The 27,764-nt window shown below is 36.3% G+C and overlaps 1 protein-coding gene across 4 annotated transcripts in view; it reads left to right on the plus strand.

Moving 5' to 3' along the window:
• The window catches only part of RBPJ (recombination signal binding protein for immunoglobulin kappa J region), a 141,082-nt gene extending 117,048 nt beyond the window's left edge, over positions 1–24,034 (plus strand). For all 4 annotated transcript variants that reach the window (XM_068188821.1, XM_068188823.1, XM_068188824.1 and 1 more), the window contains exons 3-11: positions 1,894–1,989; positions 7,486–7,651; positions 8,788–8,962; positions 10,482–10,619; positions 10,834–10,946; positions 13,054–13,194; positions 17,560–17,715; positions 18,448–18,551; positions 19,354–24,034. In XM_068188821.1, coding sequence (XP_068044922.1) covers positions 1,894–1,989; positions 7,486–7,651; positions 8,788–8,962; positions 10,482–10,619; positions 10,834–10,946; positions 13,054–13,194; positions 17,560–17,715; positions 18,448–18,551; positions 19,354–19,669 — 1,405 coding nt within the window. In that variant the 3' untranslated portion in view covers positions 19,670–24,034. The remainder of the gene's footprint in view (positions 1–1,893; positions 1,990–7,485; positions 7,652–8,787; positions 8,963–10,481; positions 10,620–10,833; positions 10,947–13,053; positions 13,195–17,559; positions 17,716–18,447; positions 18,552–19,353) is intronic.
• Positions 24,035–27,764: the final 3,730 nt, after the last annotated feature.

Here is a 27,764-nt window from a genome sequence, read left to right on the forward strand (position 1 = left end):
AGGCTGTCGGATTTGACTAATAATCTCCAGCAGAATAACACTACTCTGTTCATACTATGCTAGTTGGTTTTAGATGTAAACTACAGTAATACTACCTTCATGAAGAATTTTAGGATTGAATAATGAAAAATGTCACATAAGATATCAGTGGGAGGAGTTGGAGGGGGAACATAACTTGTTCTCACAGGAGCTTGGATTGTACAAATCCACTGTAGAAAAAGACCAATAGAAAACACAAACTTTCTTCCTCATACAATGCTAAATAAAAATTAAATAGCACTGAGCAGTTTTCTGTGTGAGTTGCTCGGTTTGGGTAGTTTTTTAATAGTAGTCAAGTCAAAAGTTTTTAATACAACAGATGTACCTCATTTAGTTTGACAATACTCTTAATAGAATATTTCATATTGTCAGATTTAAAGTTTTTAAACAACTTAAATGCAGCTAATATATATCATAATGAAATGTATAATAATAATTTCACAGTGAATTATGATTTGGGGTTTAAAATATGCTCTTAAAAATGGCTGTAAATTAATAAGTCAGTGGGCTTTGAAATAGTTCTTCCAGCTGTACTTTCATGGATAAACATCAGTTTTACCAATGTCAAATGTAAATAGATCAAGTTAGTCCAAATTTGAAACATCAATTCAAGTCTAATCTCTGTTCTTATGTCCTGCTATTTACACAGAAAATCGGCTCACTAATCACTAGACATTAATCATATCTTATGCAGGTGTGACAAACACAAGAATTTGCAAAACATGATTAGCAAAGCTGAGTTGTCATTGTCCAACCCAGCCCTGGCTCAATCTACTTGCTTTTCTCTATGAAACTGTGTGGGGATTTCTTTTGGAAAAGGTCTGGTCAATTAAATACTGCTTTCTCTCTCCCATGATTTTTTTTTTTCACTAGAAATGTTTGGTTTTCTAGATCTGTCCTAAGGGAATTGAATAGTTAGCTCAGTTCACAGAAAAAAGACAAAAATCCAAACAACAAAACGAAAAATCCTTCATATGCAGGGTTTTATCTTTTCATGTAAATTCCTGATAAATTAATAATTTATTTCTCTGGTAGATGACTTTGAAGATGAGTGCATTGGTGGGCATTCAACCCACAAAAGCTCCCTCAGGAACTGGTGTTCATGCCAGCACTCCGGCACAGCTGATCCCTAGGGTGTTGGATTTGGCATGCTGCTTAATGAACAGTTAGATTATTATACAGAAGAGTGACTGGCTGTTATTGTTCTCTCACTTCTCTCAAGGAATTGTTGTTGATGTGTTTGAAGTAATTACAGCGTTTATATAACATCTGTAATTACAGTGATGATGAACAATAAAACATTTTAAAAAAATTTTTTACCTGATTGTATGCAGAAAGTAGATCTTTTCTCTAGAAAACCAGGTGAAACAATATGCTAAAGAATTTAATTTTTTCTTACTATCTTCAAAACCAAAAGACCAATTGTATATAAACATTGCACTGATTTGGTTAAAAACTTAGACAATTTGTCCTTATCATGAGATACTAAATAGGTCATGAAGAAAATATTGAACTAATAAAATGTGTTTAATTTGTGGCATGGTGCTTAATGAAACAGGACTTTAAACATGGTATAATTACTGGCATTGGTATGATTTTACATCACAAGAATTTTTTTTTCTAGAAAATGTAGTATTTGTAAATGATCACAGACCTCATATTGCTAGTTTTGTGTAGGATGGTTACTCCTTTTTCCTGTGTAATTGGCTTAAACAGTGAGCAAACACATCTTGACCCTGTTAGTGATGGCCTTTTTGGAATTTCAGGTCCTGGGGTTTTTCCCTAAAGCTGTCTGTTTGTTGTAGACAAAACCAAAGGAACTTTGAAAGCTTATATTTGTGTTTTGATTTTTAGGGAAGCAATGCGAAATTACCTGAAGGAGCGAGGTGACCAAACTGTGCTAATACTCCATGCGAAAGTTGCACAGAAATCCTATGGAAATGAAAAAAGGTAACTTTTCATGCTGTACTGAAGTCTGTCTACAGCTGGGAACTAAGGAAACTATACTGTGTAGTTGGGTGCACAGTGCTTTGCAGACTTGCTCAGATTGCACTGTAGTCTGAAGAAACATAAAATGCTTCCTCCTAAATCATTTCATTCTGTAACAAGTACTGCAAACCTATAGCATTCAATGGAGTGAGGACAGTTTCTACCAAGAGGTTCCCTATCTATGGGCAAAGCTTTTCTTCAATTGCCTTTTTAGGCAATTGTTCTCATTTTAAACCTTCCATTTTAATGTTGGAGTAAATGAGGTGATCAACAGTGAATACTTGTAGAGAAGTTTTTTTCTGAATAATTTAACATTAATATGAAAGGGAAATTGCTAGGCTCATTAAGATAAGTTTCTGAACCACATCTGTAATAAGTTTAAAAACAATGATAGGTCAATCATGACTGTATTTATGATAAACATTTCCTTGCAAAAATCAATACAGTACGAGTTGCAATTATAGGTACTTTACTAAGGGACAAAATTTGCAGGAATACATGAGAATGAATGAGAATACATGAGAATGAATGCTTTTTAGGCAAAGGTGCTTTTCCTGCAGTCTTCTCTTGCAGTCTTCACTGTGTGATGGTTTTTTTGAATGACTAGTAGAAGCAAATAGGATGCTCCTTCATATATGAGTTTCTACCTAATCCATAATGCAACCTAACAGTTGCATTTGTTCATGCAGGTTATCTCTCATTCATCTAATTAAGAATAGAAGCATGTCAAATGAGTGTAGAAAACTTGAAAGCTTTATAAAAGAAGATTAGGAATGAAAATAGTCCCTTGTTGGTTATCAGTTAGTATGGTGCTGGAATGATTGCTGTTGTGGTATGGGTATGAAATGAAGATGTGGAATCTGTCACCAAATCAGTCAGGTTGGAAGGGACCTTGGGGAGCCATCTGGTCCAGCCTAGAGCACATGGCACAGGATTGCATCCAGATGGTTCGTGAATGTCTTCAGTGAGGGAGACTCCACAGCCTCTCTGGTCAACCTGTTCCATGTGTGGTCACCTGCACAGTAAAAAAGTTCATCCTTGTGTTCAAGTGGAACTTCAGTGCACCAGTTTATGCCTGTTCCCTCTTGTCCTATACATACTAAAGTTTCATTTTTTCAATTAAATATTTTAGTTTTTCTTAAGCTGTAACTTAGCATGTTGACTGTCTCTAATACAGTTCTGTTAGTTCCCAGACTGTCAGCATCAGTAATGATGTCCTGTTGTTATCAGCATAAAGGAAAGTTCCAGTTATTAAATCCTTGGATCCATGTGTGCCCTAAGGTACTTAGTAAAGCTGAATGGTGAATTATTATATTCCTGCTATTCTTTTCTTTTTTTTTATTGAGTTTTTAAACTTTTGACTTTACTTATAGCAAACTGTGGCCTTTGTTTCTTCGTAATTCTGGAGTAAGCAAAATTAGTAAAGTTTTAATGCTGCTTTATGCAACTCTGCAGTCAAGTTTTCATCATTTTTGCATTCACTACCATTTCTGAAGTGAGTTGGTTTGCATACATCTTAGAAAGAAACTTATTTTATACCCATTTTTGTAGACAAATACCCTGTTTCCCATGGGGTTTCATTGTGGCATAGATATCATCTGGTTATTTAAAGAATAACTTACTTTGCATTACTTTTGTAATGAGGAATTCAAGCTACAAAAGGAATTATTTCTTAAATTGGACATCTCTTTCAAGTAAATGTAGAACTTAAACCTAGACAAACTTCCACCTCTTGTTCCAGTCTTTATTTAAGTCTTGCTTATTGCGAGGTCATGGAAAATACTTGCCATTAGCAAAGTTTGCACATCATAATTAAAAGGTTAGCACAATAACTACCTTCCAGTGTTTTGATGAGTGTTACTAGATGGTGAAATACTCTGTTAAAAGCTTACTGTAGATGGTGTAGATCTCATGTAGTGTGGCCTGTTTTAATAACACTATTCCAGGTTCATGGATGCAGACTTTCTAGGTTAATTTGAGAGTTTTCAGTACTTTCAAGCAACAGGAATGAAAGGAGTTGACTTTGTTGAGTCATCCCTTCATATGAGCCTTGCACTTAACAAAGTCAGTGGTTTTTAGCTTCACAAAGAAGCCAGGAGGTAAGGAGCTCAGGATGGGCTTTAGTTGAATTTAAGACTTCGTGCCTGATGTTTCATGTTGGATGACTGTCACCTTTCAAAGGCATTCAGCTGATAGAGACTCAGGTGCTGTTTAGTCCTGATGAGTGTGGGTATTTGGCTTGCACTTCTTGTATTGTTTTCCATATTTTACATTGACTGAGACATCTCTCTCCAAAGTCTGAGCAGTGTGAGCATCCAGCAGTTTAAAGGACTGAAGTGTTTTGGATTCCAAGGTATAGTTCATCTGAAGACTGTGAGCCAGATAGGGATTTTGACTGTGCTGCTCAGAGTTAAACATGGTCACTGCTGATTAGCATGAGAACACTGTGGCTGCATCTTGTTTTACAGCTGTTAGTGAAGGAGCTCCTGTAATTTCTGATCAAGTACTTCCTTTCTCTGAACTGAGTGTGCCTCTGCATAAAATTAATTATTGAGAGCATAGCTTTTTCCACGGCTTACTCCATGGCTCTACTGCTTTGTCCTTAGCACTGTAGTACCTAATGATTGTTTGTTTGTTGTCACATGGAGTTCTTTAGTGGATGTTGTCAGTTCTTTGATCTCCTATGAAGAAAGATTGCTGAGCAGTTTCATTCTCAGAACAGTGTGGGTAATTGGCAAACACTTGGAATTTACCAACTAGCTAGAAAAAGCATATGAATTCTCCTGAAATCAAAGAGTTCTATAAGATGACCACAGAGATGACTTGGATGATTTGAAAAAGCAAACCTTTGTGACAGAAGCCTGTGGTTTGAGGAGAGCGCTGAGTGCATCTGGACGAGGTTGCAATGACATGAGTGGATCTTATTTCCCTTTAAGCCCTTGCTTCCTTGCAAGTTCAGTTGGAGTAGCTTCTCTGCTTGAAGTACCACATTTTCTCTGTATTGATTGACTTGAATTGACTGTAGGAATATTGTTCTCTTCTTTGATGTTTATCTGATTTAGTAGAGTGTTTTCGAAGTTCAAACCTGGTTCACTTTTTCTGTATTGGATAGAATATCCATAGCTAATTTCTTCTGTACATGAGTTCGTGGAATGGTAAATATGAAGTTAAAAAGACCCAAGACTGTAGCTATCTATGCCTGAAAGCTGAAAAAGAGGTAGATACATAAGAAAGAAAACCCATTTAAATTGTGAGTGTCCAGAGTCTTTCTTCATATTTGTAGTTTTAACCAAACTTAAATCTTAACAGCTTTAAAAGTTTCTTTGTTCAGTAAATTTTCAAACATTTTTCCTCTGCGTTCTAATTTTAAGAGTGCTTTTTGTTGTGGTTTGATTTCTCTTAATCAGTGGGTTACACCTTGTTTCTTACAGGTCTTTATTGCCATCTAGTGGCTGTAGTTATTCAAAGGACTTGGTTTAGAATAAAGCTGAAATGAGAAAGGGTATGAAAAAAAGGAGGGATTTTTTTTCTTGTGTTCTGATCAGTAAGAAGAGTACATAAGGAAAGAAGGATAATGTGTCCTGTTCCTTATGGTGTAATATTTAGAATAAAAGGGATTTGTTGGATTTTTGTTTTGGTTTTGTTTGATGGTTTGTTTTTTTTTTTTTACCAAAGTATTGCTCTGTTAATAAAGGTTGACACTTAATTTTTAATCCGTGTATAACTTCTTCATCATGAATAGCTTATTGATGATGACCATGATACTTTTGAAAGAGGTTCATAAATATTTCAGCTGTATACCTATTGGTGTAACACCTACTTTGCTGTGTTGTAAATAGAACAAATGCAAATGAAAATTTTTGACTGCAGATTTATAGTCAAGAAAGAAGGTTTGAGGAGTTTTTTTTGCCTGCAGGCAGTAAATTTTTGTTCATTTTCATAACCACTAAGACATTTTAAATACCAATAAGACTTAAAATTTGGTGATTTGTTTCTCTGACAGAGAATATACATTATTTGTGTCCATTAATCAAAAATACTACAAATATTTGCACTTATTTATATGTTTTCTTAATATGTGTATTTAATTATGGTATTATTAACAGCACTTTGGTTTAATCTATTAAGAATTCTGTTACTTAAAAAAAGTTATCTGTTACATACATGTGATCATGTTGAAAAAAAAATAATGTTGAATTGGTGAGATAAATAGAAGCATTACACTAAATTTTCATACTAAAGCTAGCATTAATGGTGTTTAATAGAAATAAGAATCATTTAGGATGAAAAAGACCTCTCAGATCATCAAGTCCAACTGGTTACCTGGCACTGACCTCTCTTGACAGGACTCCCATAGACACTTCAGAAACTGAATAATTTTGTCCTCTGATCATTTTCCATGACTTTCAGCCCACAGCTGAGTTTACTTCCCTGCCCTGACAGCTCCTGCCCACCAGCAGAACTGGCTGCTGCCCCAGCATGGAGCCTGCTCCCCCTGCCAGGAATTCAGTTGTCCCAAGCCCAATTTAAAAAAAAATGAAAAAAAAGAAAAACAAAAAACAAAATAAAACCAGAAAAGCCTCACCTGTAAGGTAGGAGTCATTGTTGGGTTGCAGAAGTGCCAAATTATAATAACTACTCTCCAAACTGAAATAAATAAAATAATTAAAAGCTTTTTCATGTTCCTCTCCATTACATGCCTCCTTAGCTACCTCACAACTGGATGTACTCATTCCTCTTTATCTTTGATCGTAGTGAAATGATGATAAAAACGCAGTAGCTTGTTTGCTAACTAAAACCATACCTTTTCAGGATTTGGGCTTTTAACAATTTGCAGAAACTTCAAGACCAATGCATTGTATTACAATACTGAGTTTAATTTTGAACATACTGCTATAAGTAGCATCTCGACTGATTAGAGTCAGTGGTGCTGAAAACTAGGTCTAATTTTTTATACTTACTGATGAAGATATAAAATTATCTATTCCGTTTAAAAACTAGGGAGAGATTTATGTGTGGACAGAGTAAACTCCCTTCTTGCTTATGACAAAACTTTCAGCATTTAGGAATTGTAGTCAGCAGTTGTCCTTTAAATTAGTTTGTGGAACTGTTCTGTGTGTATTAATTGCTCCATCATGTTAAGCACCTGAAAAAGACTATAATAACTTTTGAGGCCTTTTTTCCTTTCTTTCAGAATCTCTTTGTAAGGTGTTTTGTAGAGATGCAAACTGTTACCTGGAATATATTGAACTGGAAAGATTCTCACTAATGGTGCATCTACTGCTGATTTTCCTTGCCTTTTTTTTTTAATTTACTTTTTAGAAAACCTTCAAGACAAATGAAGGGCATGCCTGTATAAACTTAAGTGCAAAGTGTGAATGTAAAAGTGTTGGGTACACATCAGTTTGTTTATCTGGAAAACTGTGTTTAATTCCATAATGTGTTCTTTGTTTTCAGGTTCTTTTGTCCTCCTCCATGTGTGTATCTCATGGGCAGTGGATGGAAGAAAAAAAAAGAGCAAATGGAGCGGGATGGTTGCACTGAGCAGGAGTCACAACCATGCGCCTTTATTGGGATAGGAAACAGTGACCAAGAAATGCAGCAGCTGAACTTGGAAGGAAAGGTAGAAAAACTGTAATAAACCACTAAGATAATTAACTGCAAAGGATAGTATAGCTGCATGGTGCATATTTCAAGTAATGCCCTTTCTTATTTTTGAATCATTTTCTTTCTAGGTATTGCATAATGGCTTAAAAAAATCCCTCAAAATCCTTAGGACAAGTTGGTTTTCGCTTATAGGGTCATAGCAAGGTACTAACATTTAATTTGTAGGTTGTTGATGCAGACTCAGTAAACTGCTAGGTTATTTGGTAGGCATCAGTGGCTAACTAAAATATGGTTTGTGGCCCAAATTCTCTGTCCTGCTCCTTGGCTTGCATGAGTGGATAATCTTATCAAGGAAATATCAAAGCATCTGCTGCTAAAAGTAGTCTTTAAGTCCCTTTGCCTAAAAATTCAATAGAAGTAGCATCTTAAAAATTTAGTAGGTTATTTTTACAGGGGTTTAAATTGCTTACAAGATTTTTTTAAGGTATTTTTGATGACTTAAACAGTTGGTATAGAACTAGCAGCAAAAGTGTTCATTTTACCTGGTTGTTTTATTAAACAGTATTTTATAGCTACCGGGTGTTTCCAGCACAGTCTACCAGAAATACTTCATATATTCAGAATAGAAAAAGAATAAAGAATAATTGAAGTTCTTTATGAGATTTTTTTTAAATTCTCTTGTCACCTAGCATAAACATGTAGCCAAAAGTAACTACCTTGTGTTTCAAAATCCAATCATTTCCCATCCTTTCAAGAAAAGTTTAGCTCAATACATTTTCTGCACAGGCAGTCCCTTGTGCATGCCCAGTGCAGAGTCTGTACAGCCCTAGTCAAATGTCAAATGTAATTTTTTAGTAGTGCTCTTGACCCCTCACAGGTGGCTTTGACACAGTTAATGGTCTCCAGTCATCTCTTGTAGTCCTGGTAAGGGTCTTTGGAATGATCAGAGAGTAATGAGGTTGGGTGCAACATTTCACAAAGCTGAACAGTAGTCGTAAAAGAAATGCATAGGGAAGAGATGGAAAAAACAGGTTCTCATCTGTTTTAGAGACTATTGCATCGGTTTTCCTATATTATTCATAATTAAATACGCATAGTTTCTTGAACTGGCTTGGCGTCAAAAAACAAACCAGAGTATGTTTTCACCTACAGAATTATTGCACTGCCAAAACATTATACATATCAGACTCAGACAAGAGAAAGCACTTCATGTTATCGGTAAAAATGTTCTATGGCAATAGTGATGACATCGGTGTGTTCCTCAGCAAACGGATCAAAGTCATCTCCAAACCCTCTAAAAAGAAACAGTCACTGAAAAATGCAGACTGTAAGTATTTCTCTGTTTTTTCTCTATTTAGCAATTAATTTTGTTTCATACTACTTTTTTGTTATGTATTCTAAGGTCTGACTACAAGGGAAATACATTGAAGTTTTCAACTCCCCTTTTTTTTGCTGTATTTTAGAACTGTACACATCAATGTATTTTAAAATATTCCAATATACATAGGTTACCTTGTTGAGTTTTATGCAGTCATGGTTAATTATTTAGTAAATAGAAAAGGCCCACCCAAACCCCCATGTATTCCAAGGAATGAATTCATGTAGACAAGTGTATAAAGAGTGTTCTACCTCACCTTTCTAAGCTTTTGGATCTCTTTAATTGCCATGATCTCGTGCTTAGAATGTTTTGATCAGTATCAAAGAGATTGCTTTCAGATTGTGATAAATGAGTAGAATCATGTTATCCAAACTGCACTTTGTCACATCACAGCCACCTTCTTACTGTCTCATGCCATTTTCATGTTGTTCTTATTTTTGTTTTGCATGGTTCCTTTTAAGTAATCATTTAAGAAATCTGTATGGTGATATTTCACCCAGATTTATTTGCTTACCATGTTTTTCAACTAACAATATCTCTGGTGCTAATGTATAATTGGGAACGTTTTTGCTTTTCCTCCTCCGTTTTTTGCCTGCATACCACTGGAGCACCTCAAGAGATACCCTTTTTTTTTTGTTTGTTTTTCTCTCTCTCTTCACTAGTGCTTTAAAAGGCTCTTCCATTTGTGTTGGGCTGGAACCCATTCACCTATGGAATGTGGATCTCGGGGCCGCTAGCTTGCCACATGACTAAAGGCAATCTGTTGCTGTGCAGTTCACACCCGTGGGCTCAGAGTATGCACTGTTGAATTTATTCAGACAGATAGTTTTGATGGACAGTGAATATGAACCAAGCATTCTTCAATAGTAAATATGAACCAATTAGAACAACATGCCCATTCTGATGGCAAAATTTTAGTTGCTGTTTTTTTTTTTTAGGGGAGCAAACTTAACATTTCTCTCTTTTAAATGATAAATAAGTTCAGATCTGAGAACATTACAAGTTGCATGGTTATAATTTGACATAGTTACATCTGTCTTCCCTTCAATTGCTTGTGATTTATAAGCATACTGTGTATTCATATTTCAAATATTCTTCAAATGATTGCTGAAAGTTGTTTTAAGTACTTCACAAGGGCAAGCTAAAGCTTCTGCTTAAATAATCAGTTGTTGGGGAACTATGAACAGGAGTTTACAGCTGGCAAGCACTAGCCCATTTGACTAAGTGGCAGAATTCTGTGAGCTAGCATGCCTTTGGAGAACAGCCACTATGTATGTTATTGCACTCATAATTTTATGTCTATTTTTGGTCTGTCACAAATATAAATATTTTCTAAATTAACCCATATTTGATAATAATGTCTTGATTTCAAGTATTCTTCAGTTGATGTTACTTGTGACTTTTTGATACTTTTCTATGTACTAATGAAGTAATTTTATAATCTCAAGTCTGTATGTGTTCCTTGCAGTATGTATTGCATCAGGGACAAAAGTGGCACTATTTAATAGACTTCGATCCCAAACAGTTAGCACCAGATATTTGCACGTAGAAGGTGGTAATTTCCATGCCAGTTCACAACAGTGGGGAGCATTTTACATTCACCTGTGTAAGTAAAAGCAAATCTGTATTTTTCTTCGCTTTCTTTCCTTCATCCTCACAAAAAAACATCCTGCATTTTTTCCTCCATATTAATTGCCCATATGCACACTTGTTTTGTTACTTAGTGTATATTTGATGTAATAGTGTGATGTTACATGTTTCTCGTATCAAGAAAAATGGTGATTAAAACAAGTAATTCTGAAAATTCCTGTTTCATGCAGTGGATGATGATGAATCAGAAGGAGAAGAATTCACAGTGAGAGATGGCTACATTCATTATGGGCAGACTGTCAAACTTGTATGCTCAGTTACTGGCATGGCACTCCCGAGACTGGTACAGTTTCATTTCTCCAATGCTGTAATTAATTTATAGATAGCAACTTCATGTAATTCTATAGTTGGGTTTGCCGTGTTTACAGTTTTGGCCTTGTGTGTTGCCCTTGGGTAATGTTTTTTATGGAAAATGGCATTTATTTTAATTAAAGCATATTTTTGTATCTGCAGATTTTTTTCTGTAAACAAAGAACAACTTGCAAAATAAGATAGGGAATTTTTCAGAATTCAAGCCTTCTAAAATAGGTTAATCTGTCTATTTTAAAAACAGTATTGTAGATTTCTCTGTTCCAAAATGCTTCAAATATTGATATTGAATAGATGAGTAAAATATTTTCAGCCAGTAGGGCTCTTCCATGTGTTGAGTTCCAGCACAGCTTTAAAAACGCTCGACTGATTTGAATCTAAAAGCACTTCTGTGTACTCCTAAGGATATATAAGGATATATTATACAGTAGCAGCTTGCAAAAAACTTTTTTCATATTTATTAATACTGTCTATTTTAAATCTGAAATGTGGGAATTGCCTTTAGAATAACCAGTTAAGGTTTGTGAACCAAAAAAAATTACCTCTGCATACACAGTACTGGGTTTTGTGAATAAAGTTAAGTAGAATTACAGATTTTTTTTTTCCCTGTTTTATGCACTTAATGCCAGCCTAGGTGGAATTTTATTGTGATTAATAATAAATAGTGCTTCATATGGGATCTCCTGTGAAATTGTGATTTGTGAGCTCATTACGAGTTTCATGCAAGGCTCTGCTAATTCCAATTTAGGTAGAAGTAATCGTTAGAATGCACCAATATAAAAACAGACTTCCTGCAGTCAGGCTTTTGTTCCCCTTTCCAGACTAATTTTGATAGGACTGTAGTGTGAATTTCTCTCCCAATACCAAACTTGGCTAAAAGAAAAAAACAGCCTGCTCAGTGTAAACGGTACAAAATGAAAATTTTGTTTGACAGTAAAAGCAGTTACACTGGTTACACTACAGATATCGTTCAAGCACAGGAAATTCAGTGAGAGGATGTCACTTTTTTATGGGCTTTATGTTAATACTTTTTTATTGATGAAAGGAGATGCCATCATTTATTATTCCAGAAACCTTATTTGTAAGTAGAAACAGATTGGAACAAATTAGGCTGAAGGTTCCTGTTTTGTTTGCCATGGGGAACATTTGTCATACTGCTTACAGGACTGATGGAAGCTGATGCAATTAAGAGATAACTTGCAGCAAATGCAAAGAATTTAGAAGAAAAAAATTACCCTTTAAACTTATATTGCTAATAATACTCTTTATTATAATTAGATATGGCAGAGGACAGTTGGGCTTCTGATTGTCAGCCTAGAAATATTCAGGCACTTTGGCTGTTGCATCTGGTAGTGTTGCATAAAGCATTAAACTTCTTTCTAGGAGTTGAGTTAAAATTACGAGCTACAGATTTTCACTATCTAAGGGAATAGCATTTGATTCTAGAAATAAATTGGCAAAAAGAGATCTGAATTAAGTCAGCAGATATTTTTTCACTAAACTGCCAAATGTAAGGAACAGTTATTCTTTGCAGTCGTCTTTAAGTAATATTTAATGACCAAATACTGATAAGATATGTTATGATTGTGGTTTCCAAAAGTGTATGAAAGGACATCTCAATACCTTTAGTTAATCCTTATTTTAATTATTCTCCTTCAGCAACTAGTTTGCCACAGAATGATGTTGATCCTATCAGTGGTGAAAGCTTCTGTAGAAACATACTAATTACTAAAAAAAGTAATTAATAATAATTGAAGATAAAAGTTTAATTAATAACTGCTCTTGTACACCAGGAAATGAAACAAAAGTAGATTTTGCTGAAGCTTCAATTTTTTCCCCACTCCTTCAGTAAAAATAGATAAAATATATATGCCTGTAGCACATTGAAGTAGTACTGAGTATTGCTTCAATGTTGTGTTCTTGTTTCAAAAGTATTAAGAATTACGAATCTAATGTTGATATCAAAATGTGAGGCATGAAAGTGTTATAAAAATTACTTTTCACTTCCTTTACTGACTGTGTATATATATAATAAAGTATAGAAATTGTTCTAAGTATATATGTACCATTTTCATTCACAGATAATTCGAAAAGTAGATAAACAAACGGCATTATTGGATGCAGATGATCCAGTATCACAGCTCCATAAATGTGCATTTTACCTTAAAGACACTGAGAGAATGTATTTGTGCCTTTCCCAGGAGAGAATAATCCAATTTCAAGTAAGTTGTTCAAAACTATTTTAATAGATAAGTGTAGTTGCAAAGTTTTCCCAAGTATCCCCAAAATATGTATGAATGCCATTTTTGCAGTAGGTTTTGAATGTGAGTCTAATACTTTGTTTTGAAAAGAGAGGATGGAAAGCAACAAATTGTTATCCGTGCCTTTCCAAATCTGTTTTTCTTTCCTCGTAGTCTTCTTCCATATCTGTCTGGAAAACGAATTCTGGTTTCTCCAGTGGAGAAAAGGAAACACTAGAAACTTGTGCATGTGGTCATGATACTGTGGCTTAACATGTTGACATATGTCAACATGGACATGCAGCTAGTGGAGCTGCAGCACTTATTTGTGTGTCCCTTTCTAGGTTACAGCAAATAGGAAATGATACAGTTGATAATAGTCTTGTTTCATGATGAACTCAGCAGAGCTGCCATGTGTTGCTCTTGGCTAAGCGTGTAAACATAGACAGCTGTGGCAGTTGCTCAGAGTAACTTGAAAAGCCACAGAAATTTAATTTGTCTGTAAAGAATAGAACTGTCTCAGAAATATTTTTTTCTCCAGCAGGTGGAGAAAAACATCAGGTTTTCGTCTCTTGTATGTTAGCATGCTTGTAGCACTTCCACGTGGTAATTCCTACCAGACCAACAAGGACCCTGAGATTGGCTCAGCTGGTCAGAGCATGGTGCTGAAAACAGCAAGGCCGTAGGTTCAATCCCTGAACATGCTTAGTCTTTTCTGGAGTTGGACTTGATGACCCTTGTGGGTCGCTTCCAAGTTCAAATATTCTGTGACTCTGAAAACTTTGACCAAGTTCAGGACTACCTAAGTGTTGCAATTTTCTTTAAATATTTTGGGGTCAGCTCAAATAACAAACTGTGTTGAGAGAGAATGCTGTGCTCCAGGAACATGGCCATGCTTGTGAAAGATTCAAGACTTCCTTAGAACAGCTCTACCTTCTTGGGTAAGAAAAGTAGAGGTAGGAAATTAGAAGCTAACATTGAAGATATCCCTTAATTTAAGGGAAGGAACAGGAAGGCTTGGTAAAGAGTCATTTCAGTTCTGTTCTGAACTGAGACAATGGAAAGAGAATATGAGAAGCTTTATTCCTATTTCAGTAAACAGTCATGACTTGTGGCTCAGAAGGGACTAGATCTATTGTTTCTACCCACAGCACATGGCAGAAATACATATCTGTCAATATATATTCTTGTAAAGGAGAATGGACTGTCAATAAGAAGAGAAAGCTGTGAAACATGAACTACAAGAACTCAGGATCAGCCTGCTATTTAATCATTCTTAGAGTACTGCATGGGAAGCGCTGAATGAAGAAACAACTGCTTCTCTGACTTAGTTCAGCATCCTGGAATTGCCTGTGGGACTGTCAAGATGTCCTACCCCTCTTCAGTTTCAGCAGCACTCATGGAGCCCAGTCTGATTAGAGCTCTGAACTTTCTGTATGGGTAGGAGTTAGATAAAAGGACACTCACTATCCTGAATTCTCTTAGTGGAGGAGGAACCTGCTGCTTATACTTGATTAAAATCTGGTAACTTGCACATCAGACTGCTGCCATGCTTTGGTAGGTGAAATTACGGTGGAAGAGAAACTCTTTCTGCCAATGTCAGGAGAGAAATCCTGTTTTATCTGGGTTTTTTATTTTGGATCAGAAGACAAAGACCAGGGAAACAGCATGTGTATACTGTTCCTGTAGTAGGAGTCTAGACAAACTGTGGTCACTGTTTGGAAGGAAAAAAAAACAAAAAGCCCAAAATAACCAAAACAACAATAACAACAACCAACCCCCAAAATCCTGAAACTTTAGGGTGACAGTTCTCTCTTGGGTGAATGGAAATAGCCCTATATAGAGACCATAGAATCTTAAAGCAGAGAGGCTGTAAAAACTCTGCAGGTGAGCATGAACCTTGAAATTCAGTTGCTGAAGCACCAGTCAGATCTCTTTCAAGACATGCATGTGTTCTGGAGCATGGAGAGAGGATATGAATCGTGCTTTACTGGATCAGAGGACAGTCCATGTCTGTGTCTAGTCTGCCAGCAGCAGCAGGAGTTGGTGCTTACAAGGAAGCAGGTGGATCTGGTTGTGTTTCACAGTCCAGTGTAGTTGTACTCTGCCAGCATCCACACTTGTACCAAGTGTTGTTAAAAGCTGCCTTCCTGACTCTTGTCTTTTAGTGTCATTTTGTAGATGTGTACATTGGTTTGATAACCTCAGAATGTGCAGATGTTCCTTTTCTTCAGTAATCTGTAGCAGAAAGTTCAAGAGGTTTCCTTGAGTTCAAGAGGTTCCCTGTGTAGTAAATGTTTGCTGTATTTGTTTTGAATGATGTAACAATTTCTGTGAGCAATTTCTACTTCCAGTTTTGTAGTATTCAGTGAGCAACAGTTCTGCATTCACTTAGCCATTCAGTATCTTAATTTCTTCTCTCCTAATAGGAAAAGCACAGTTTTCTCCATTTCTTCTCATAAGTTCAGCACTCATGGTGATTTTAGTTGCCCTTTCTGTCACTTCTCCTGTTTTTTCCCCACGACTTTTTTAGACAGGGAGACCAGAACTGCACCCAGTATTCCGAAATTAGGTGAACAAGGGATTCACACTGGCAAAATAATACCAGAGAGCCTGTTCTTAGCCCTGTTTTCTGATGGTGCCCAACACTGTGTCGTCACTCACAGCTGCCACTGCACATCAAGGTGGTGGTTTCAGACAACTGTCAGTGGCAACCCTAGGATCCCAAGCTGTAATTTCTGTCTCCAGTTGAAGCCAGACAGTACATGAGTACTAAGGATGATGTTAAGGCATTTTAGTCTTCCAGTGCCACCTGTTGAGAAAATTTAGTTCAAAAATGAAAGGAAAGAAAGGGTGCGAAATGTCCCTGGAGCTCTATTTGAAAATGACATGGAAGACTGCTTCTCTAAAAGAGGAATTGAAACCTTTTAAAGATTTCTGTAACAGATGGAGTAATGTGTTACTGAAATGATTCTTGATGTAACAGGATTTTGAGAACAAATTCTGTGGCATTTGCCTTCCACATCGTGGACTTAGGAAATGTGAAAAAAGTCAGTCAAAGATCTTTTACAGGGTTGTTGATTTTTTCATATCCATGGTTTTATTTGTCATGATTCAAAGTATATCATTTCATTCCAACAAGAATTGCAGTCAGCCTATAGGAATGGTGTCATGCTTCAAAACAGTATACAACAGTTCCTATGGAACGGCACCTCTTTTGAAACTGGGCTAGTAATTCAGAAACGGTATGTTTCTGATGGAAGTTTCATTGGGGAATCTTGAGTTTGAAAAGAGCTGTAGTTGTTGTCCATGTCACACACTTCCCATATCATCTGTTTTCAATGCTTTTTACATGATCATACCAGAATGAAGAGTCCACATGAAAATGCAGCTTTGTTTTTTAACATCTAAGATGGACAATTCATGCTAATTGAAGTTTATCTGCCACTTTGAAGAGTGAAGGTTATGGTTACCTACCAATATATCCTTAAAGCTTAATGGAGGGAAAGAGAATCTAGTTATTAGAATTTTTTGCCCTATTTTTTTCTGTGTTTAACCTATACACAATTGTCTTATGGGTTGCTAGGTGGTGAAATTGTTCAGAGAGGCTTTTTTTGCCATAAAAAAATATTTGTGTATTTTCTATGTATCTATCTGTCTCTGTATGCTAATTTAGTAGTATTTAGAGGGAGATACTAGATGACCTTTGAGGTCCCTTCCAGTGCAAGCCATTCTGTGATTTCATTATTCTAATTTGTAAGGCTGCCATTTCAGCTGCTCTCCTATGTCTTTGCACAAATGGCTGAAGTACAAGCTTGTGTTTTTCATCATTTTGTGGAGGGTGAAGAACTCTAAATAGAAAAAAAAATCTTGAGCAGATAAAAATCATAACTAATGAAAAGTATTCCAGTTTACTCTGTAGCTGTTTTAGACATTTTGCCTTAATAAGAGATCTGTTTTAAAACAGCTACTTCTAGTCTTCTAGTTGTTTTTTTTATTTTGTTTGGTTTTTGTTTGTTTGTTTGGTTGGTTTTTGGGGGGGGTTGTTTGTTTGTTTTTGTTAATGCCTATTGAATAACATTAATACTTTGAAAGGTGAACTAAAATAAAACTCAAATGTAAGGTTGGAGAGGTGACAGTGTTCTAGGTGACAGTTATGGTGTTCTCACAAATAATAGTTGTCTAGTAGTTTTTCTGAAAGGTGAAGAGGGTTTCCCTAGGTCATTTTTAGAGGAAAACATAAGGAAACATGTTTTTGAAAAAACAGGCATTGTTACTGGCTGAGTTGGTTTTTAGGTCTGTGACTTGACAAACAGATCAGATTTTAAACTTTACTTTGTCTCTAAGGCCACTCCATGCCCAAAAGAACCAAATAAAGAAATGATTAATGATGGAGCTTCTTGGACAATCATTAGCACAGACAAAGCAGAATACACATTTTATGAGGGGATGGGTCCAGTCCATGCTCCAGTGACACCTGTGCCTGTTGTGGAAAGTCTTCAAGTAAGTTAGTCGTTTGTTTAAATAAACTGTTTTTGTGAGATTATTTTTGTCATGCTCATTTAACCTTCATGGTTCCCTTGTGAAATACTGTAGGAAAGCAGTCTTTATAGCTTTATAAATAATAAAATTACTTTGTTGTAATATTTTTTCTTACATTTCAGAATACATGAGCCTATCCATCATAGGAATAATACTAATATTGTTGTATACAATAAGAATTTTATTTCTGAAACTATCATGGTAGTGATATCCTTAGGAATTCTGTTTGATTATTTAGAAATTGTTTTTGACTCTTGCCAATTATAGACCAAAGATAACCTTACTAAAAAAACTTCAGCATTTGGCAGTGGAAAAACTTAAAGCTCCCCTAACACCTTCTCTGAAAGATTTTGTTCTCTGTTTTCAAAGCCTTGTTGACATCTATTCTAAGCAACCATTATCAAAACTTAGAAATTCCTTCATAGGTATCAAATTAATTTGCAGTATCTTTTAAATGTGTTCCTTCTTAATACTGCAGTTGTGTATATGGTGTTTGTGTTTTGGTTTTGTCCAGCTGATAAAAACAGCACTATTTAAAGTTCTTACCTCTATGTGAGGGTTTTGTTTGTGACTTTTTTTGGTTGGTGGGGTTTTTGGTTTGTTTGTTTTTTTCCAAGGGGAGAGTGTTTATTCTTAATAATACATATTTGGGGGGGGATTTTCTTGTTCTTTTTCTATTTGCTTTGTTTCCAGTTGAATGGTGGTGGGGATGTAGCAATGTTGGAACTTACAGGACAGAACTTCACTCCAAATTTACGTGTCTGGTTTGGGGATGTGGAAGCTGAAACCATGTACAGGTACAATATTTTCTATTACTTCTATGGTGTTTGTGTTTTACTGGGTGCTTTGAAGAATGTATACTTGTGTACTCACTCAAATGTACACTTTTCTGCACTGCAGAAAGGGGTCTGGGAGTGCTGGTTGCCAGGGGCTCAGGATGAGTTTAGCAATGTGCCCTGGCAGCATGGAGGCCAAACTGCATCCAGCTGGTCAAAAGATGTCTATCCCACTACAGTCAGCACTGGTGCAGCCTCACCACGAGCACTGCGTGCAGTTCTGGGCTCCGCAGTTTAAGAAGGATGTTCAGGTACCAGAACATGTCCCAGAGAAAGGCAACAAAGATGGTGAAGGGCTGGAAAGCCCAAAGAATTGCAGCTGAGGACTTTACTTGTCTGGTTTAAAGAAAAGGAGGCTGAGAGGTGACCTCATTGCTCTCTGCAGCTTCCTGAGGGGGGGAAGTAGAGAGGGAGCTGCTGAGCTCTGCTTCCTGCTATCATGTGCCAGGACACATGGGAGTGGTTTAAAGCTGCACCAGGGAAGATTTAGACTGGACATTGGGCAACATTTCTTTACTGAGAAGGTAGTCAGACACTAGAACAGGCTTCCTAGAAAGGCGGTTGATGCTCCAAGCCTCTCTCTGTTTAACCAAATAAAGGGAATTAGGCCTTAATAATATGATTGTAACTTTTGGTCAGCCCTGAAGTGGTCGGTGTGTGCACTAGTTGAATATGGTAGGTCCCCTTCCAACAGAGCTGTTCTGTTCTATTGAATTCTTTCAACTTAAGTACATTGTACTCAGTTGACTCTCCTGTTTTTCAGATGTGCAGAGAGCATGCTTTGTGTTGTTCCAGACATTTCTGCGTTTCGAGAGGGTTGGAGGTGGGTCCGGCAGCCAGTCCAGGTTCCAGTAACTTTGGTCCGTAACGATGGCATAATTTACTCCACCAGCCTTACCTTTACATACACACCGGAACCAGGGCCACGGCCACACTGCAGTGCTGCTGGAGCAATCCTCAGAGCCAACTCAAGCCTCATGGCCTCCAGTGAAACAAACACAAACAGTGAGGGAAGTTACACAAGTGTCAGCACAAACCCCACCAACGTCACATCATCTACAGCAACTGTAGTTTCCTAACTACTGTTGTTTGTCTGGACTTTAATTGACTTTTCGTGCTACATTCAAGAGAACTGAACAGTTTTTGTGGTTTCATGGGAAAACACTTTTCCATTTTAGGTGATATGATTTCAACCTTGTTACCTGCAAGTGCTGATCTTAAAAACAGAAGCCACAATAAAAAAAAAGAGAAAACCAACATCCGATACATAAGAACTTTATTGAAAATCTATTTTTCAGCTGTGTTTTTTTTAGTGGGCAAGAAACAAAAATGTGGCTGGGATACATGTTGAGCAAACTAGAAAACATGAACACAACATAGTTTTTATGGACCAAGGAACTTGTATAAGCTTTAGTATAAAAGGTACATTTTCACCATACCTTTTTTGTATCACAACATATAGTACACTTTTGTTACCAAATAGTTTATATTTTTTTTTCCTCTGAGCTTTTGCTCTGAAGTATATTCAGGTTCCAAGCCTGACCATGCTTGTATAATCTAATTACCATACTCTTCCAGTTTTAAAAAAATATATATATTTTTGGTCTGTGGCTGGAACTGTTCCTTTTTTTAAACTGAAGTCTTGTGACTTTTTATGGACTGAAATTGTTTTTATTTCAGCAAGTAGAACCTTGTAAAGGCCAGCATATTTTTTTTAAGATTATATGAAGTCTGTGCAAAAGCTTTAAAAAATGCCTCTGCCTTGCCTGCAATACATGCAATGTATGTTAACTTTAGTGCTCTGTTTTCATTGTTAATAGTTATTTCTGTTTTTCTTTTTTAAATATGTATTTATAGTGATAATTCATGAGGTTCTAACATTACATGAGTTTTTCCCTAAAAGTGGCATCTCAAGCAGTCATATTAATGATTGTTCATGTCACAGGCATATGTTGGTGTTTTTGAAGGGTTGTTACTGGGTTACTCCCCCTCTTCCTTGCTCAGTCATATTACATCTGAAAATGTTTCAGGATCTGTTCAGGTTTTTCTAATCTTGTACATAATTTGTATTAAGTGTAAGTTAAATGTTTTATTTCAAAAGTGGAATGTTCCCAATAACTTCATTTGGCAGCATGTCTTCTGTCTTGTTGGCATGAAACTAAAGTACCATGAGAAGTATGTGCTACAAATGGGATTGGTAGGTGATGCCCTTCATCACTTGAGAATCACAACAAGCATGTTTTTCTTCATACTGTTCAGTAAATTAGGCCAGACTTTTGTGTAACACTTGTATTGAGAACGTGCTTTCATTGTGAAGTGATCATACAGTAATAACTAGAAGTAAATTTTATTACTTAGAAATGGGCAAATAGAAAATCATAAAAGCACTATGAAGATGTCAACTCCTCCCATCCTTGTTTCCTGTGGGTTTCCCTTTCCCTGCCAACAGCTTGTGCAACATTCAAGTCTTCTCTCCAGCATAAATTCAAGACTCATTTGCACTTTGACTTTGTTGGTTGTTGCATTTGTTTTTCATTCTGACTTTACCATGTTTTGTCCCTCCTTGTAGACCTGCGTGCTTCATTTGTATTTGAACATATACCCCAGTAGTTCATTTGTAGTCACAGAGCTAGGCATAGACTTGTAGGACAAGTTCTGACAGTGTGATCTTCCTCTTTAAAAGCCAAAATTTCATGGTGTGTTCAGCCTTTTCTATACCCTGAAGCAAAAGTCACAACTGCTGTGTAAATGTGAACCTGTGGTTTCCTACAGTGCATTGCTTACATGCTTACGTGTTGACCATTTTCATTGGGTTTTTATTTCTGACCACTGATTCCAGTTTCAACACCCACCACCATCTTAAAGCATCGTCTCGGCACCATATTTGTGTACTCTGACGCTCCATTCTACATGTTTGCTTTAGTGCTCCGTTGTATATGTGAAAACAATGTGTTTAAAGGAAGAAATTGGTTATAAAGCATATTTAGCAAATAGTAAAATCAGTGCCACTATCCTCCTGAAATGTGCTTGTATTCTACCACAGGCCTTCGTACTCATTACTCTCAATTACAAAACGTGTTCCCGTGACGTAGTCGCAATGCTGGTTCCTAGCACTAGTGAATGCTGCCTCACCTCATCTCCATTCCAGTGACCAAGGGCAGGATTCATTGTGGCCTTATCTCTGTTTTAAACTGTTTACTGGCATTTACTTGCAAATCTGTTTACCATTGTATGTGCTGTAAAATTTTGGTTTATTGTGTTGTGGCAGGAATCGTTTCACAGTGTTTTTGTTAGAAGCACATATATATATCTTACAGTACAGCTTAGTTCAAGAGCCACAGATTTTCATCACTAATTAGACTGAGAATTAAAATAAGCAAGATACTTATATCAGATTTAGAGGGTATTCAAGAAACCATGGTAGACACACAGCAGGCAAACCATAACAAGCCTTTTAACCTTCAAAGACTATTTAAAGTAGCTTTTCAGAACTTGACACGTGCTTTTATACTCATTATTTTAAATTTTTTTACATATAAATGCAATACTTTTTATATTCAGTTTCTTTACATGCAGTAATTTTGCCCAATAGATATAATATCCCTTGACTTGTAAAGATTTATCCTAATATCTGCTGTTCTACACACTACAGCCAAGTGGGTGAAAAAAGAGCCTATTCTGCTTACAAGACCATTTTAAACCACATTTTTTCATTTGGCTTGTGGCTCTCTTGTTGCCAGTAGTTATTCTGTAGTACAGAAATGGTCTTCCAGGTCCTTACTGTTGTTAATACGTCCAGTTGTTCAGATATATTATCTTCCTGAACTTTTTTTCTGTGGGGTGATATTGTTACATATATTGGCCTTGTGAGCTGTTAACAATTTTCAAGATATTAACAATATCTCAAGATTTTGATAAAACTACTTATAAAATGTTTCAATATGAAACTCTTATAACTGTTCAAGTCTAGCTGTTAAGTCTGCTGTTAATTCTGTATACATAGAAATTGAGTCTGTGTTCAGAATGTTGTTGTAGTTCCAACTATAGGAAGAAGAAGCAAAGTGAGTGCTCTAATTTAGCTATGCCTTTTCTTGTTTTCTGTTGCTTGGAACTGCGTTTCAGAATTCAACACTAGCATAGTCTTTAATAATCTGCTGCTGATGTTTTTCCTAATTACTTGCCCCGAGGGCATCCCACAACTATGTTACTAATGGTATTCTGTACTTGTTTTCATTGCACAGACTTATAAAATCAGAATGGTTACCTGAAAAGACATTAAGTCAAGACATAAATTGATGAATTCCCCATATAGAAAATATTAATGCCTAGTGAATCAAATTATCTATTGGAAGTAAGCTACCCACTTGTGGATTAAATGACTCCATAGAGATGTCCATCTTGAAACTAAGATGCTCTTCAATTATTAACCAGATTATTTACTTTCTATCAAAAGCAGCTGTGTTTATGAGTACTGAACAAATGTGTATACTTTCCTGTGCCAGACTTTTGACTTTGTTTTCAAGCACTGTACTGTGGGATTGAGTGGCAGCTTTGTTAGAAAAAGAAGTTTATTAGGGTTTCTATTTAACCCTTTTAGGACTGAACAATTTCTTCCCTTTAGAAGCTGTAAAATAAATGAGCAGTTCTAACTTCGTAAACATTCTGTCTGTGTTCAGCACTGCATTTGCCCCATCTGGAGGTGCTAAGCTAATGTCATTTTTCAAAATCCTGTAGCATGTGTATACATTCAGTCTTAAAAGGGTTATTTTTACAAACTGTGCACCTGTAAAATTTCTTAGCAATAAAGGTAGAAAAACGAGCAAGTTTTTACCATAATTTTGTAGAATTAATTGCTCAGTTCCATATTTCATCAAGAGAATCCCTGCAATATGGGCAGTTTTGAGGATTAAATAAAAGTGAAATGTAAACCACATAAAAGTGTTCTTGTCAAGTGTACTCTGTGTGTGTATGTGCATAAACTGTCGGGTTTCATTTTTTTCTACAAGGCTAAAGATAAAATGCCATGTTACTGTTGCTGTGACAAACATAATTGAACATCTGTATGATGATACAAAAGTACTTACGGTTTGAACAGGTGTTGAAACTTGCCACATTTTGTTGTTTTTTTTCAATGTTGACCAAGCAATATGGGTTTGTTTTTTGTTTGTTTGGTTTGGTTTGGTTTTTTTTTCCCCCAGATGAGCAGTGAGGTCATCTATGGAACCAGAACAGCACAAAGAAGACCAACCCTGGGAGTGAAAAATCATCAGTACTTGTGAGGCTGTGCGCACTGGACTCCACTTAAATGGGATACGGAATGTCCACCCAAAATTTGATTTCATTTTTGCTTGTATTATTGCTGAAGTTAGATAAGAAACTGTTTTTTAATAATGTGTAAAAAAGTTTCACTTTTTTATATAATTTATTAAATAAGAAAAACTGAACTGTGTTTAATTGTTTAACTTTAGCAACTTCATTTTTCAACTAGTGCACCTGACTCCTTTTAATCTTAGTTGCAGAATGTCTGACATTTCATTCAGTTGGTTGATAACTAGAGCTGGGAATTCAGCAAATTAACTTCTTGTTTTGACAGAATAGTAGGGCTGTCAGGAACAGCTAGAAATTATGCACTCTTAATTTGCAAGCACAAGTGACAGTCATTGCAAGAAAGTTTTTGAGATGGGAAGAGACGGAATATAGAATAGCAGAAGCCTGCCAGTACTAACTAGTGTTTTATTAAACTGATTGAAGAATTACAAGTTTACCTGTAAGACTGGGAAGGGGCTCAAAGTGGTTCTTAAGTAGGAGAGGCAAGAACAACAACAAAAAATCACTGGCTTTAAAGAAGGATTACAGATACTTTTATTGAGACACCTGCAAGATGTTTGCTATTAAGATGCATAAAATTGTCAGAAACTCAACAGTTGCAGAACTTCTGTTTTTTGAAACAGAGACATTATGGACCTTATTCTCAAAATTATGGTCTCAAAATTATTTGCAAGACCCTTCAGTCTTTTTTCTGAAATGATAACTTGATTCTTCTGTAACAGAGTAGAAATTAGATCTGAGGTTTTTGCAAAGAGGATGGTCACTTGCTAAACTTAATATTGGCGTCATTGGGAGAAACTGCATGGGATGGTGCAGATCTTAGAGGAAGAACTATGGATACAAAAAAATCTCTTCAGCTGAGCTATGGCAATTAGCTATATAGGTAGTCTCAATAATAAATCCTAGTAGGATCCAGAGAAGAAGATTAAAAGGAGAGTGGTGTGAAATACCTGGGCTAGAGGAAATGATTCATGTCGTGTTGGCATGTAATATGTGCCATTTCAGAACATTCAAAACTCCTGAACTCCATCGAGTTCATCGGCCTTTCATCATGCCCTGTTTAATTTGGAGTTGCATGTTCCTGAGCAGGGTAGAAAAAGCTGAGTGTCTCTGTAAAGGAGATTTATTTCTGATATCCAGTAATACAAGCTCAGTGTTAGATCAAAAGTATGAGGAGTTATAACCCATATTACTTTAAAATACTTCTGTATTGAACATAGACTTTAATGACATGCTAAAGTGAAAGAAGTTGAGAAAGTCTTGATTCTTTGTAGAAGCAAACTTGCAAGTTAACTACTATCTGAGAAAGATCTGATCAGATCTTTTGAATTTGATGTCTTTTAGGTTCTGCATCTCCTTCGAGTATGGAAAGGGATGGTTAAAAGTTGGATATTGTCTGTTCTGTGTGCTATTGCATATGTATTCTACTCTTAGTTCCCTTGTTTTTCAAGTGTACTTTTCCAGATCCTTAATTACGTTTCAGTTTTTCTCAGAATGTGTAAATTTTGCTGCATAATTTAGGAGGAGTTGGTTTTAAGTAAGGTGAACTCCAGTTTTTGAGACTATACTCTGCCATCTTTTGGTGCTGTTTCTCACTGCTGGACTGTGGGGTGGGGAGAAAGAAATGTTAGTTTGTTTTTTAAGCTGCTTGTAGATACACACACTGGAAGGATCTACAGACCTGGCCCTAAAGATCTACAGGATTTTAGTTGAGGGGGCACGATTTAGAACCATGTAAAGTTGTAAATTCTTTGAATTTAGAAACCTTTTGCTTTTTATTTATCTTTTAATTGTATTTTCTGTCATGTTGCCCCCTCATCTGTGTTCATTTAAACCTTCAGTCTTCTCTGTTGCTCTATTTGCTGATTTGTTTACTGGGAAAAGTTGTCTGTTTCCACCTCTGTGAATCCCAATGGGTGCGTTCACAGGCAAGATGGGGCCTTGTGCTATTGCAGCTACTTCTGTGCCCAGCCTCCATCTCATCTTTCTGCTTTAGCTTCTCCTGAGTGACTTTACTTGGAAGCCTTTGGCATTTACAGCTAATAGCAACTGCATTCATCTGTTCATTGCTATACCAGTACATTACAGCATTTAAATAAATTGCCACCTATTGGCCATCAAAATAAGGATTTTGATACAGAAGCCACAGCCTTGCAGACCATACTATCAGAATCCTTCCAAGAGTTTCATAGTTCTGTTTGAAGAATAACTTCAACAGTTACATAAAAGATAGAAGCATGTATCTATACATACTGTGTTTTCTGTCTTAAAATTACCTGTTTTAATAGCTAGCTGGTGACAAACAAAAACTTAGTTCTTAAAATCTCCAAGTGAGTTTAGGGGACTTTTTTTTCTAACAAGACAGTTTTTTTCTAGTATTTCTTCTTGATTTTGATTATTCTAATAAAGTTGTACATGATCTGTTTAAAATCCAGCCAAGTTATCTGCTGTGAAATGGGATGTGATCCTGAGATCCATGTTGGTGGTGTCCTTATGCATATAAAATGTGACAGCAGTGCCTTCCAACTTCCAGATTGGTCTCTGTCCTATCTGCATGATACTTCTGTATGTGCAGTGTAATTGCAGAGTTTAGTTCAGGGCAAACGATGAATACTTCTTTATCTGCATAAGCATGTCTTGTGCAGCACCATGTAGATATACACACATAAAAAAAACCCCAGACACAAATGGTGGGTTTGTATCTTGTTAGCCCTATTTTACTTTGTTGCTGTTTGTTGTCTCTTAGGTGTGCTTCAACTGCCAACAGTTTTTCTTTGTGGAAATTGGGAAGGGCAGTGGAGGATTCATAGTGATTGAATTTACTGCTTTAAAAATTTAATTGGAACTTTTCCAAAAATGTGAGTGACTTAGATTTTAACATGAAAGAAATCATTAGGTTGGGAAGTAGCATGTTTGATTTTTAGTGCCCTCATCTTAGTCCTAAGGCAAAGTGTTTCTATGCTTTGCCTTTGAAAGAAAGAATTTTAAATTTCTTGCAGTGTTTAGCGTAATTCTGGGCAATTCCTTGTTTGCCAGATTCAGAAAACAAGCACTTAAGTGTACAGACAGAGCAACTGCAGAGTTGCATCTTGGTACTAGTGCGGTTTCTAACACAGCACCTGTTGCTTTTAGGAGAGGAGGTGAGTGGTCCTGTTGTTCCTTTACCCTGGCTCTACTTTTGTAGGAGCTGAAGCCTGATTATTTCCAGCATTGTGGGGAGGTGTGCTTGCTGGGGTGGCACAGGCTGGCAGTCTGCAGGAATGCAAAGCAGGATGCCTTATGGAAACATGAAAAGGTGTTAAATCTTGTATTGACTAAATAGACAGCTAACACAACATTCTCAACAAAGGAGGAGTTTGGTTTATTTTTGTTCCACGTGAAAATGTTTTGTGGCTCTGCTGTGGAGATTACTCAGCAGTTACTACAAATTTCAGAAGACAGATTCAAGAAAATTAAACTATTCTTGAAGGATCTGACATGGATTAATATTTCTTTGGGTTTGTGTATCTTCCTTGTGAGTTCTGCTGCTGCTCCATACTGCTTTTTACAGCATTCCAGGGCTTAAGGAGCCATCTGCCTTTTGGACTGTGCTTGATGTGGTAACCTTAGGCATGAGACTGATGTTGTGTCATCCTCCCAGTTTCACACACTCAGAAAGCTTTGGACTTCTAAATCAATTTTTTGGTAAACAGTTTTACCTTGGAGATTTCATAGATATGGAAATCAAACTGTGGTCTGAAAAAATGGCTTATTCTTCATTTAATTTAGAAATAATGTTAATTAGAAAAATTCCTTACTTTGGGAGGATAAATGCAATTGTTGAGTGTTTAGACTTTCAAATACAAC

The sequence above is a fragment of the Anomalospiza imberbis genome, chromosome 4 (genome assembly GCF_031753505.1).
Source record: "Anomalospiza imberbis isolate Cuckoo-Finch-1a 21T00152 chromosome 4, ASM3175350v1, whole genome shotgun sequence".
Classification (NCBI taxonomy): Eukaryota; Metazoa; Chordata; class Aves; order Passeriformes; family Viduidae; genus Anomalospiza; species Anomalospiza imberbis.